The following is a 14,794-nucleotide window of genomic DNA, read 5'->3' as shown; positions in this document are numbered from 1 at the left end:
ATCATGGGGTAATCAGTTAATTGTATTTATATATTCTCTTCAAGTTTGGGAGATATCCTCTGCCTTAATCCAGCTTTCTAGCCCTACTCTCAACTCTGACACAATCTTCCCAGACAATATTTTTAGTTCATCTGCATGTTAGCTATAAAGCTTAGGCAAAAAATACTAAAGTCATGGGACCCTAGGAACATAATTAAAATAGATTTCCTAGCTTCTCTCCAACGTAAGATTCCTATTCTCATCTGCTCTGTTCCTACTTTTGGTCCCTGTTTATTTATTGATTATTATCTCCCCTGCTTCACATCTTTCTGCCTTTTAGACACCCAGCTGCAGATGCTACTATGATTCTATCCTGGTTTCCTTGGGCAGACAATCTGGAGCCTCCCCTCCCCAGAGCCCTGCCCCACTAGGGACAGACAGAAACAGGTTGGAAGTATGGATAGACCTGTCAACGCCCATGTCCAGCAGAGAAGCAATGACAGAAGCCAGAACTCCCACCTTCTGCTCCCCATAGAGAATTTTGGTCCATGCTCCCATGGGGGAGAAATGTTAAGAGAAGATGACCAGAGGGATCTGAACTCCAATTCCATCAGAATCCAGAGAGAGGAGGAAAAAGGAAGGACATCTGGCTGTAGTAATAGGGTAGGTATGACTTAGAGAAGGAATAGGAGGCAGGACCATAGGGGAAAAAGGGCAAATATATAAATATAAATGGCTACAGAAATAAGAGTCCACCCATGTCGGTGACCCTGAGAGAATCGCTGCAGTTTCCAGTGGAGGGATGGGGACACAAAACTCTGGTGGTGGGTACAGTGTGGAATTATACCGGTTACCTCCTCATTTTGTAAATCAATATTAAAAATCACTAGTAAAATGATAAAAAGTAAAGAGGGCAAGCGAGAGAAAGAAGGGAGGGAGAGAGAGAAGAGGTGGAAAGACACAGAGAAAGCAGAATAATGCTAGAGATTGAACTCTGGGCCTCACAGAGGCAATGCAGGTCTCCACCTGCTCAACTACCTCCCAGGCTCTTGGATTTTGACTCTTTAACACTGCTTAATATTGGAGAAATGGACATGTTACTTGTCATACTATCAGATAAACTGATGCCTCTTTTTGAGTTCCCACACATATTCTAAATCCCTAGTGATCTAAGCTGTTGGGGTGGGGATATTCCACTGGCAGAGTGCATGGCTCCTGGGTATGAGGTCCTGGGTGTGACTCCTGGCACCATGGTGACAGCTGTGGGTTGTGGAGCAGTGCCCTGGTGCCCGTCTTTTTTCCGCCTCTTTTTCCATCTGTCTGGGGTGGGACATGCATGATATGGCACATGTTTGGGGCTCTATTTTTATGAAATGAATAAAGTGTTGTTAATAAGTCCTAAAATAGGTACAAGAGCAGTGAACCGACTAGTGGTGGTCAGGGTACACTACTGCTTTCAAAAGGCCTACATTTATGTAGAACGCCAAGACCCACTGGGCACTGGAGTTGGAAACATGAGGTCCCGGAGTTCAATCCCACTTATCCCCCTTTATCCTAAACACACAAATAAGTAAACGTAAAGCATCAAGACCTGAAGATTCCCACTCACCTGTAAAGGTGCTAGCTGCATCCATCAACACATCTAAGGGAGCCTTATCCTCTGTAAGAAAACACAGAGTTTAGATTCAACTGAAGAAAAGGACATAAAATCTGTGTTGTGGCACAGTGGCTTTGAACACGCACTTTCACTGCTTTTTGTGCTGATTTTTCCATTAGTTTTATTTCACACAGATAAAGAGAGCAGAGATACCATGTGGTGCTGGAGCTTGAACTTGAGGCCTGTGTATGATAAGGTGTGCACTCTACTGATGCGCTATCTTCTGATCCACATGTACAATTCTTAAAAAGATATGATGTTTGGAATCTCAATAATTTTTCATACCTTGTTCTAGAATATCTATCTATCTATCTATCTATCTATCTATCTATCTATCTATCTCCAGAGCACTGCTCAAGGCAGGGGTAGATAGCATAATATTATGCAAAGACACTCTCATGCCTGAGGTGCTGGAAGCCCTAGGTTCAATTCCCCATACCACCATAATCTAGAGCTGATTAGTACTCTAGTTAAAAAAGAAAAAAAAAGTTTGGAGTTGCAGACCACTACTCAGCTCTGACTTATGGTGGTGCTGCAAACTGAATCTGGATGCCTCAGGCACTAAAGTCTTTTGCATAGTATTATGCTGTACCCCCAGCAATTCTAGAATTCCACTTCATAAGAACATGTAATAGATTTGAGCTTTAAGAATGTCTCCATGAGATGGAAGTTTTTCAGAGAACTGAACTGTAGAAAATGACTTTTCCTTAACTTGAAGCTACTTTTAAAATCTGAGGGTCTGGACCAAAAGAAGCAGAATATCAGGTTGGATATGAAATGACAGATGTGAGAGCACTAACTCCAGAGATGGCGTCACTGAAGAAAGCATTTTAAGAGTAAAGGGAAATCTTGTGAGAAGATCCCAGAGAAGCTCTAATTTTCATCAGTAGTCACAGTTACTCATGCAGAAGTGTGTACAACAGAACCCTGCTCGTTTTGGTTTTATTTGTACTTTTTGGCCTGGGATATGGGTTTTAAATGGACAGTGTCTGCACCAGCTTCATTAAGATAAACAAACCAAAAAAAGGACTGTCTCCTTGGGTCCAGGTGGCAGTGCACTGGGCTTAGAGGAAGGTGGTGGTGCACTGGTTTGGGCACACACATCACCACGCACAAGAACCTGAGTTCAAATCTTGGCCCCCACCTTTGGTGGGTCGGGGGAGGAGGGGAGCTTCCTGAGCAGTGAAGTAGGGTTGCAGACGTCTCTCATTCTCTCCTTCTCTATCTTTGTCCTATCAAGTGAAAAGAAAAGACAGCAGGGGAGAAAGCATAATGGCTATGCAAAAGACTTCCATTTTTGAGACACCAGAGGTCCCAGGTTCAATCCCTGCACAACCATAAGCCAGAACTGAGTAGTGCTCTGGTTACATAAAAGTATGAAAAAGAGAATGAAAAGAAAAGAAACTACAAATAAAAGAGGAAAAAATGACCATCCAGAGCAGTGGGTTCATCATGTAGGCACTGAGTCCAGCCACTGGTCCAGTCCTGGTTGGGAAAAGAAAAAAAGGCCTGTGTTCATTCTAATACATCTGCTTTGTCATGCATGGGACTTAGGTTTGAGTTCAGACCCCACTGTGCTGGAGGAAGTTTTGATTCTGTGGCATTTTTTCCTAATCGTTTCTGTCTCTGTCTCTGAAAAAGTCAGCTTGGAGTGGTGAAATTCTGGTGATGATCAAAAGAAAAACAAAAGCCAAAGACAAGCAAAAAACAAGAACAAACAAAAATTCCCAAGCCTCAAGAATATATCCGCTCAGTTCATACAGTTTCAATTTTATTTCCTAAGCTGTGGGCTACTCAAAACCTTCAGACTGTAATGCTGAGGAGAGGTTTTTGTTTGTTTGAAGTCAGTTTCTTCCTATAGGCTAGTGCTTCTCCTTTCAGACCTATCTGCACTGAGCGGAAGGCCAAACGAGATAGCTTAGTGCAGTTGGACTCTGGGCCTGAATGTGTGCTTCGCAGACTCCTGGAGTCACTCAGTGACCTATGCCTTTTCTAGTGTGCTGACATTTGCACTGACAAAACAGAGGACAAAACAGGTGCAAAAACAGAGGACTGTAAAACTACTAACATTTCGGTGTGAATCAAGGTCATGGTCATAGAATACTAGCAGTCATTGTATTCTTTACCGTACAAGCTTGGAGTAAAATAATGCCAGCTTCACTTAAGAATGTCCTTGATAAAGAAACAAAAGTTATACTTATTAGCTCATAGCACTTGACTATAGACATTTTTAATACTTTGTGCAACAAAAGAGATTTGCACAAAGCACTTTAAAAATATTTATTTATTTTATTCCCTTTTGTTGCCCTTGTTGTTTTATTGTTGTAGTTATTATTGATGTCGCTGTTGTTGGATAGGATAGAGAGACATGGAGAGAGGAGGGGAAGACAGAGAGAAAGACAGACACCTGCAGACCTGCTTCACCGCCTGTGAAGCGACTCCCCTGCAGGTGGGGAGCTGGGGGCTCGAACCCAGATCCTTACGCCAGTCCTTGTGCTTTGCGCCACGTGCGCTTAACCCGCTGTGCTACTGCCCGACTCCCACAAAGCACTTTATTTGTGCTCTAAATCACAAAAATTGCTTGAGGAACAGGACATGTGGAGGGGAGAGGTAAGGTCTCTTGGTAGAATGTGGGTCTTACCATATTTAAGGCTGCAGGTTCCAGTGGCATCAAGCCTCAGTATAGACACTGCCCCATCACTGCCTGGGAGACTATGGCACCTGGGGAAGCATCACTAGTGGCAGTGGCCCTTTCTCTTCGCCCACCCTCCCTGTCTGAAGGGAAGATGACCAGAGGGCTCTGAACTCTTAATTCCGTCAGGACCAGAGAGAGAAAAAGAAAAGGGAGGGACATTTGGATGTGGTAATAGGTGTAGATGTGACTTAGAAAGAAAGAGAAGGCAGGAACATAGGGAAAATGGACACATATATAGAAATGTAGACAGATAATCATAGAAGTAACAGTCAACCCCTATCTGTGATCTTGGGAGAACCACTACAGTTTCCAATGGAGGGAATGGGGATACAGTATGGAATTATATACCTGATATGCCATAATTCTGTAAATCAATATTAAATAACTAAGAAAAATAAATTTGCCCATAGAGAAAGAACAGAAAAAAAGAAATATTTTAAAAACTTTTTGGTTATGTTTATTTTATTATTATTATTTACTGATCAACTCTGGTTTATGGTGCTGTGGAGAACTGACCCTGGGACTTTGGAGCTCAGGCATGAGAGTCTCTTTGCATAACCACTATGCTGTCTACCCCTCCTATTTTATAGCTTTCTAAAGTTAGGACGGAGACCCAGAAGAAGGGAGAGAGGGAGAAAGGTGGACAACTGCAGCCTGCCCGGCACTGTGGAAGCCCTTCTCCTTCTCCTGCAGGCTGGGACGGGGCTTGAGGACGGGGCCTGGCACAAGGGAACTGTGTGCTTTGCTGCAGTGCCACCCAGTCCCAAGATTTTCTTTGAGACAGAGACAGTAGTAGAGGAAAGGAGGGAGGGGTGGGGGAGGAGAGAGAGGGAGGGAGAGAGAGCTATCACAGCACCAACACTTCCTTCCGTGCTGTTGGGGCTGCTCTCAAACCTGGGCCATGTACCAGGCCAAGCAGCACACCTACCAGGTACATTTTGTGACCCTCCCAGCAATAAACCACCCACCACAGTTCCCACAAAGTCTTAGAGGCGTGAAACACTATTCTTCCCTCCATCCTGTTCTTCTTCTGCTCCCTAGCCCACTCATCTGCTTCATTTTTGTAGCAATCACACAAGCTATAAATCTCAGGTTCTCATTTTTAGTGCTTTCTTCCCCTTCACCACCAGTGCACACCACTCCCCCTGTGTTCCCAGTACGGTTTCCTGGGCTGGATTTTCTTCATCTGGGTCTTACAGACTCATCAACAGGATGCCAGCAACAGCCTCTGAAATTGTATCTCTGTCCCTAGTTGTTATCTCTCCATCTTGTCTTTTTCACTGCTTTTAGAGTGGACTACTCAATTCTATGGGATAAAGTTGTCTGAAATGCTCACCCGTAGTTGCTAGGTGGGTCTTCAGGTCCTGGAGTTCATTTGGATCAAGCCTGAAGCCAGTATTTTGTAGAACATTGCGTATGTCACTGACATTAAACTTTCCTCCTTAATAGAAACAAGAAAAAGTAGGTAAGGATGACACGAAGAATGCAAACCATGGGGGAGATAGTACAATGGTTCATGCTTGAGATTCCAAGGTCCCAGGTTCAATCCCCCACACACCACCGTATGCCAGAGCTGAGCAGGACTCTGGTAAACAAACAAACAAAATAAGTTATCAACATCTACCTACAAATGAGACAACTCAGAAATTCTTTTTAGATAGTTGTGTGGAAATCTGGCTCAGAACATTCTCTTATAACTAAACTTTGGAAGAAAGTTTCAGGAGAAAAACAAAGTAAGTTGCCAACTCTGGTATATTAGGCAAAGATGACAACCAACTCATAATATTCTGGTAAAAAATTGGAATTTGCTGATATAGTGGCAGGGCACTGTCTTAATAAAACTTCACATAAAGAAAAACTAGTTAATGAGGCAGGATGACCAAAAACTATGGGTATAGATTTGAATGCATCATTGCAAACTATGAGAACTGACAGAGTAAATGAATGCATTTCAGAAGGACTAAGTAATCAAACAGAAAACGTGTTTTCAATTTATTTTTTCTTGCCAGAACACTGCTCAACTCTGGTTTATGGTGGTGCTGGGGACCTGGCAGCCTCAGGCTTGAGTCTGTTTGCATAATCATGATGCTTATTTCCCCACCTCAAATAGAAGTGAAGTCATAGGAAAATAAGAGAAACTGTATATGATACTTTGTGTGTTATCTAAGTACAAAGGAACTTCTAGATATAAAAAGAGGCAAGTAATAATAGAAGGAATTATTGATTTAATTAAAACAAAAATTAAAGAATGTATATTATAAAGGGTAGAAAGTAGATTGGTGATTTCCTAGGTGTGGAGGAGTTTCAGAGAATGGGAAGTGACTGCTAATAGTACAGAGTTTGTTTTCAGGGTGATGAAAATGTTCTAAATTGGTAGCTATGAAGGTTGCACAACTGAATATAACCAGTGAATGCTGTGTTTTAAATGGGAGAATTGTATAGTATGCCAATTACAGTGCAAATACACAATATAGTGAAATGCAAATAGCCAGCTGCAGAAGTATTTTCTATAGGTGAAAATATTAGAATATCTTTAATATTACATGAAGATAATATATATAGATTTCTCTATCAATAATATGCAAAGAGGTCATTCAATTTATTTGGAAAAATGCTTAGACTTCAATAGGACAATGGACCAATGATGAAAATAAATAATTTAAACATTGAAAATCATTATCATATTAAAACATTTAACAACTATTTTTTTAACAAAAAAAAAAAAATCCAAATAGGGGCTGGGAGACAGCTCACCTGGTGAGCACACACTTTGTCGAGCTTGGGAGCCGGGACCAAACCTGCAGCCGCCACATGGGAGGACCATGCTAGGGAAGCTACATGGGAGGTGGGCCAGTGCTAGACTCTCTCTTTTCTCTCTCTCTTTCAAAAAAAAAAAAAAAATGGTCAGCAGGAACTATGGCATCATGCAGCCAATAAAACAAAAACAAATCAAAACAGTGGATTTCATTTTTTCCTCTGTTAAATTAGCAAGGATTAAAGAATGTGAAGGTAACCTCTGTGATGGATGTAGTGGTTATGGGTATTCTTATTCACTCGTGTATACTACAGTCTTAGCACGCTAAGCTCCATTGTCCTCCTAATCCCAGCTGGAAGATACTACCCAAAGAAATGGCTTTAGAATAGGATTAAGATTTATGTACAAAGATAGCAGATATATAAAAACAATAGATACTAATTATTCAATGAAAAGAGATTAAACAAAACACTATACAAAGATATAATAGTCATTAAAAATGTCTCCAGAGAATTTTAAATGACTTGTTAAAAATTTCTTTTCTTGAGGGGTGCAGGAACTCAAACCCAGAACCTCACATACGTGAGGACTAAGTATAGAACGTACAGGAGACATAGTCTGTTAAATTAACATTATACAAACACACATAGGAAAAACAACAGCGAGAACTATCGTTAAAAAGGAAATCTTGGAAGATGGTGTCAGAATTGGGAATAGGACTAGAAAGCTGGATCAGGGTTGAGAGTAGCTACCAAATATGGGGAAAGTATGCCATTAACTGTGAACCCCACCCATCTGACCCAGGGCCCATGTCTGTTCATATTCAGCACAGGAGCCTGTGTGGCCTCTGCATCCCTGTCAGTCTGAGCTCACAGTCCGTGGTCACGGCGGGAACATTCTAGGCTGCTCTCATCTCAGGACCCGTCTTCCTCGAGTGGCAGAGCAGGCTGACCAGCCTCCCTTCAGAGAGTGGGGCAGTTTCTAGCACTGTTGTTCTACAGTGAGGCCAAGGTCCTGTAGAGGCCCACAAGAGGGCTATGATGTTCCTGATGGAGATGACCAGTGATGGTGGAGAGAGGGAACTGTTAGAGGTCTAGGCCCAGCATGTCTGTGTGAGAATCCCAGGATAGCCTGACCAGGGCCCCAATGATGGGGTGGTCTGGTAGTGACCAAAAGGGCCATCATTAAAGTGTGCAGGTCTCAATTCTCTCAGCACACCTATGGTAGCTGTCAGGCTCAGGCAAAAATTACGAAAGTCAGGAGCCTCTTGGAATATACCTAAAATAGACTTCCTAGCTCTTTCCAACAATTCCTAGCTCCTTCTGGCTTCTCACCCACAGTGGGGATGCTTTATGAGCAGTGAAGCAGGTCTGTAGGTATTTGACCTTCTCTCCTTCTCTAGCTCTCCCTCCTCTCTCAGATTCTCTCTGTCCTAGCCAATAAAATGGAAAAAAATGGTTTCCATATTTTCCAAATCTCACCTGCTATATTCTTACCTTTCGGTTCCTGATTATTAAGCAATTTGTTCTGCCTTATATCTTTTTTAAAATTTCTCTATTGGGGGATTAATGTTTTACAGTTGACAGTAAATACAATAGTTTGTACATGCATAACATTCTCAGTTTCCACATAACAATACAACCCCCACTAGGTCCTCTGCCATCCTGTTCCAGGACCTGTACTCTCCCCTCCACCCACCCCAGAGTCTCTGACTTTGGTGCAGCACACCAACTCCAGTCCAGGTTCTGCTGAGTGTTTTCTCTTCTCATCTTGTTTCTCAACTTCTGCCTATGAGTGAGATCATCCCATATTCATCTTTCTGTTTCTGACTTACTTCACTTAACATGATTTCTTCAAATTCCATCCAAGATGGGCTGAAAATGGTGAAATCACCATTTTTAATACCTGAGTAGTAGTTCTGCTTTATATCTTAATGCTTTTCAGCCACCAAGTTGCAGGTGCTACTATGACTCCAACCTGACTTCCCTCGGCAGATGACCTCATCAATGTGTCCTGGAACTCTACCTCCCCAGAGTCTGACCCCATTATAGAAAAATAGAAACAGGCTGGGCATAAGGATTGAACTGCCAATGCCCATGGCCAGCGGAGAAGCAACTACAGAAGCCAGACCTTCCACCTTCTGCACCTCATAATGATCCTGGGTTCATATTCCCAGAGGGATAAAGAATAGGGAAGGGAGTCAGATGGTAGTTCAGCAGGTTAAGCTCAGGTGGCGCAAAGCGCAAGGACCGGTGTTAGGATCCTAGTTCGAGCCCCCAACTCCCCACCTGCAGGGGAGTCCTTCACAAGCGGAGAAGCAGGTCTGCAGGTGTCTGTCTTTCTCTCCCCTTCTTTGTCTCCCCCTCCTCTCCCCATTTCTCTCTGTCCTATCCAACAACGACAACATCAATAACAACAACAATAATAACTACACCAATAAAACAACAAGGGCAACAAAAGGGAATAAATAAATAAATATTAAAAAAAAATAATAGGGAAGCTTCCAATGGAGGGGATGGGACACAGAACTCTGGTAGTGGGAACGGTATGCTTCCTATCCCACAATCTTGTTGATCATTATTAAATCACTAATAATAAAAAAAGGTAATCTTACAGCAGGAACCTCACATTTCCACTATAGAGCCTATATTTCCCCCAGTCCTGGAACCTTAGGGTGGGGAGCACTTTCCTGCATTCTGCTCTCTAATTCATACCAAATAATATTGCATCTGCCAATCACAACCTAATCAACACAACCACCTCAGTGCCACCTCAGCATGCTTCACTTCAGACTGTGTCCAGAGACTTCAGGTGTGGAATGACAACCCTTCAACTTCATTACTCGGGTGAGACCTTTCCTTTCATAGTATTCTCTAATTCCATTCCAGGCAGTTCACTTCCTAACAAAGTCCCAAAACCTAGATATAGACCAGGTTCTGTGAGATAGAGCATATGTTCACATGTATCCATAAACTAGGGCAAAATATATACCTGAAAGCAAAAGTACACAATAGTCTGCAGTGAGTACCCCCTCCCCCAATACTTCATCTGCACTATTCCAGCCTTTAGGTCCATGATTGTTCAACAATTTGTTTGGCTTTGTATGTTAACTCTCTTCTCAGCCACCAGGTTCTAGATGCCAGCATGATGCCAACCAGACTTCCTTGGACAGATGACCCCACCAATGTGTCCTGGAGCTCCATTTCCCCAGAGACCCACCCTACTAGGGAAAGAGAGAGGCAGACTGGGAGTATGGACCAACCAGTCAACGCCCATGTTCAGCGGGGAAGCAGTTACAGAAGCCAGACCTCCCACCTTCTGCAACCCACAATGACCTTGGGCCCATACTCCCAGAGGGTTAAAGAATGGGAAAGCTATCTCAGGAGGGGATGGGATACAGAGTTCTGGTGGTGGTAATTGTGTGGATTTGTACCACTCCTATCCTATGGTTCTGTTAATGTCTCCCTTTTTAAATAAATAAATAAAAACAACAACAACAAAAAGGTAATCTTAGGGGGTCAAGTGGTGGCACACCTGGTAGAGTGCCCATGCCTCTAAATGCAAGGACCCAGGTTCGGGCCACCGCTCCCCACCTATAAGGAAGACATTTCGTGAGTGGTGAAACAGGTCTGCAGATGTATCTCTCTCTCTCTCTCTCTCTACCTTCTTCCCCCCTCAACTTTTCTCTGTCCTATCAACTAGAAAAAAAATAAAAGAGAAAAAAAATGGCCACTGGGAGTGCAGACTCATTGTGCTGGTATAGAGCCCTGATGATAATTATAAAAAAAAGTTATATGACTTGTTGTTATAGGCATATTACATTTGTATATGCTATTATGGTATGTATTCTGTGTAGTACATAATAGATATTTGGATCTTTTAAAATATGGTAAATGCATCAATTCAAATGCATTATTGAGCAAATGGCTCCCTTTCTGATTATGTAATCAGAAACCAATCACAACAATGCCACATTTCATTGTCTCACCTTTGAACACTTTCACATGGTCCAGTAAGTCTTTCTTAAACACTTTTTTATCAGCTGTAAGATAAGACAGTTAATTGAAGTTTTGAAGAGTCATAAAAATCAAGGTGTATACTTTTCAGTTAGGGAATTTATCACAATTATTTTTTAGGTAAGTAAAAGGAATTTAGAAAATATGGTTTAGTGAAGCCAGTGCTAAGAATACAAGACTACTAATAGTGTCACTCCACTGTCGAGAAATATACATGATTCCCCCCGTTTTCTCTTTTCAAATTTATTTTCACATTTTCTTGTGTTATTATCTTACTCCATTTGCCTTCCCATCTTCTTCTAGGTTATACTTTACTTTTAAGATTCCTCCCAAAGAGACAAAATAATTTGTCCTAGGACAAAAAGTATAACTGAAAAGGTTTTAGTTTCCTAAACAAAATTCTAAATGCTAAGAATAGGATTTAAAAAATGCTACGGCTAAGTATTTATAATTATTTTCTCTATGTATTTTTGCACAGCTGGGGCATATGTGATTTATCCTTTCTGGCTTGACTTTTTCCTCTCAGACAGACACAGAGAGACATGGGGCAGAGACAGGAAGGACACCACCTCAGCGCCAGAGCTTGTCCTTGCCGGGCACTCCCACGCGGTGCTGGCTTTCCACCTGGGCTGTGAGCATGGCAAGGCAGGCACCCTTCTGGCGGAGCAAGCTCTTGGTCTCTGAAATATTTTCCATTTTAATGTACTTTGTAAAGTCTCATCTGAGATGGAGAGCGTTTCAGATGAAGGAGAGAGCACTTGAGAGGGGTCAGAGCTGGTCCTGTAGCCCTATAGTCTACCTGTTGAGCTGTTTTCCAGCCAGAGTGGAATCCTTAAAAACCATTTTTGGGAGTCGGGCGGTAGCACAGCGGGTTAAGCACATGTGGCACAAAGCACAAGGACCGGCACAGGGATCCTGGTTTGAGCCCCCAGCTCCCCACCTGGAGGGGCATCGCTTCACAGGTGGTGAAGCAGGTCTGCAGGTGTCTGTCTTTCTCTCCCCCTCTCTGTCTTCCCCTCCTCTCTCCATTTCTCTCTGTCCTATCCAACAACAATGACATCAATAACAACAATAACTACAACAACAATAAAGGACAACAAAAGGGAAAATAAATATTAAAAAATTAAAAAAAACATTTTTAACTGGCATGAAAATGTTTCATATATTAGAATTTCTTATACAAAACCCTGAAACAGCCTTCTCCATAGCTTATTTTTTAATCATTATTTTTATTGCCACCAGAGTTATCACTGGGGTTTGGTGCCTGCACAACAAACCCACCACTCCCAATGGACTTTTTTTTTTTTTTTAAATAGAGACAGAAAGAAATTGAGAGGTAAATGGGGGGAGAGAAAGGGAGAGAGAAAGAGAGACACCTGCCATAGCCCTGCTTCAGTGCTCATGAAGCCTCCCCACTGCTGGGGGCTGGGGGTTGAACCTGGGTTCTTGCACATAGTAACATGTGTGCTCTACTGGGTGCAACACTGCCCGGACTCCAGTGCAGTCTGAAGAATGCAAGCGCTTAGAAGACAAGACCCCTGGTTTTCACAGTGTGGGCTAGTGCGGACACAGACAGAGCTCTACTAGATGTCTGTCAAGTAGGAAAACACTTAGATGTCAATGAAGGAGACACTGAAGTTCTTACAAGAAACCGGCAGTATTTTCAGCAGCTTTTTCAGCTCCTTATTTGTGATCTCTATTCCCATGCCTTTCAGAACATCTTTCACATCCTCAACAGGAATCTTCTCTCCTTTAGCAAATGAAAGTATATTTATATGTACATAGAAACACAATATATACTATGATATATAAACTATACTATACTATAATATGATATATTATATATATATATATTTTTTGCTTGTTTAGCTATTAAGACAAGGGGGAGTCAGACTTTTTATTTTCCATCTCCTATAATTTTAGAAAATCTGAGTAAATAGAATATTTTATAAAAAGACAATATCATACATAATAAGTAAGATAGAGATTGCACAATTTCTCAGTTATTTAGGAAGGCTAACATAAATAATTCAACTACGCAACAACTAGGGCAACAAAAAGGGGGAAAAAAGGCCTCCAGGAGCAGTGGATTCATGGTGCAGGCACCGAGCCCAGCAATAACCCTGGAGGAAAAAAAAAATAATTCAACTGCTAGGGTACAAATGTGTTCTTTTCTTCTGTCTCCTTCACCTCCTCTGGGCTTTCCCTTTCACTGTTCTTTTTGAATACTGCATATTATAACTAGTTTTAAAATAATAACTTGTTTAAAAATAATGACAAAAATGACAATGAAGTCATTTCTCTCCAAAAACTCAACTTAGAATTTTATTTACATAATTACACTATAGCTAAGCATATGAGATAGAAAGATTTCAAATACTATATACTTAAATCCTTTAAGGATAAAAGAAAGCATAGAACACTAAGAATAAGATTTTGGGAGAAAGAACTGATTTGAAAAAGAAAAATTGAAAAAATATCTGTGAGTAAAAAATAATGAAAATTAAAATCCCAATAGACAAATAGTATATAAGATGTAGCTGTTAAGAGAATTAGTGAACTGGAAGAGAGAATTGAGAAATTCTTAAAAATCAGGTCAAACATACAAAAAAAAAATACAAAAAATGGAGAAAAGAATGGAAATGGGGGAGAGACGGGAGTCGGGCGGTAGCGCAGCGGGTTAAACGCAGCGGGTTAAGCGCAGGTGGCGCCAAACATAAGGATCCCGGTTTGAGCCCCCGGCTCCCCACCTGCAGGGGAGTCGCTTCCCAGGCGGTGAAGCAGGTCTGCAGGTGTCTGTCTTTCTCTCCCCATCTCTCTCTGTCTTCCCCTCCTCTCTCCATTTCTCTCTGTCCTATCCAACAACGACGACAACAATAATAACTACAACAATAAAACAACAAGGGCAACAAAAGGGAATAAATAAATAAATATAAAAAATTTAAAAATGGGGGAGAGAAAGGATATAGGTAATATCTGAAACATAATGCATGAAAGTTTTTAAGTCTTGATTAAAAGCATGCACATTTACTTAGTTCCTAGACACACTTTGTAACAGATAAAGTGGAAGGCTCAGCTGGCTATACCATAAAGAGAAGACGGAGAACTCACACTCTTTACCCCAGTGAGCTCTTCTAAAACGTACCCAGCTGCTTTTCATCATCCTCATTATTTTCTGCCTTGGCTTGTATCATCACCAACTCTAACATTATTCTAAAGTGCCTGCTAAGTGTCTCTATGAAACTGTTCTAGATATCTCCACACGGTCAAAACCCCTCACTTTCTGCATCTATTTGATCAAATGTACCTTCCCAAGGAGACCTGATTATCTATTAAAACCACAGAGGGAGATAGTATACTGGTTCTCCAAAGAGACTCTCATGTCTGAGGCTCTGAAGTCCGAGATTCAATCCCCCGCACCATCACAAACCAGAACTGAGCAGTGTTCTGACAAACAAATAAAAGTAAAAATAAAAGGATAAATTTAATGACATGATTATTTTTAAAGCCATAATGAGGGAGCTGAGAACTGGCTCACCAGTTAAAGCCCCAGTAGGAGCCCTGGCTACAGTGTGGAAGCACCAAGCAAAGGTGCAGCTTCACGAGAGGTGGCACCGTTCTGTACTGCCTTTTCCCTTCTCCACCTCATTCTCCCTCTCTCCCTCTCAACCTCAACAGAAAGAAAGAGAAAG

The 14,794-nt window shown here is 41.7% G+C and overlaps 1 protein-coding gene across 2 annotated transcripts in view; it reads right to left on the bottom strand.

Annotated features, from left to right (window-relative positions):
• Positions 1-14,794, bottom strand: part of EFCAB3 (EF-hand calcium binding domain 3) — a 126,891-nt gene that overhangs the window by 60,300 nt on the left and 51,797 nt on the right. The window contains exons 1-4 of one of the 2 annotated variants that reach the window (XM_060202514.1): positions 12,748-12,851; positions 11,075-11,128; positions 5,668-5,772; positions 1,589-1,639 (exon numbers count right to left, since the gene is read on the bottom strand). The exons of the other annotated variant lie outside the window; for it this stretch is intronic. Of the exons in view, the coding sequence (XP_060058497.1) occupies positions 1,589-1,639; positions 5,668-5,772; positions 11,075-11,128; positions 12,748-12,808 (271 nt within the window). The 5' untranslated portion in view covers positions 12,809-12,851. Of the gene's footprint in view, positions 1-1,588; positions 1,640-5,667; positions 5,773-11,074; positions 11,129-12,747; positions 12,852-14,794 lie in introns of those variants that run through there. 2 annotated transcript variants of the gene reach the window in all.

Source organism: Erinaceus europaeus, chromosome 12, assembly GCF_950295315.1.
Source record: "Erinaceus europaeus chromosome 12, mEriEur2.1, whole genome shotgun sequence".
NCBI classification, from domain to species: domain Eukaryota; kingdom Metazoa; phylum Chordata; class Mammalia; order Eulipotyphla; family Erinaceidae; genus Erinaceus; species Erinaceus europaeus.
Note: the sequence above shows the minus strand (reverse complement) of the source record. Positions and strands in the feature narration are given on the sequence as shown.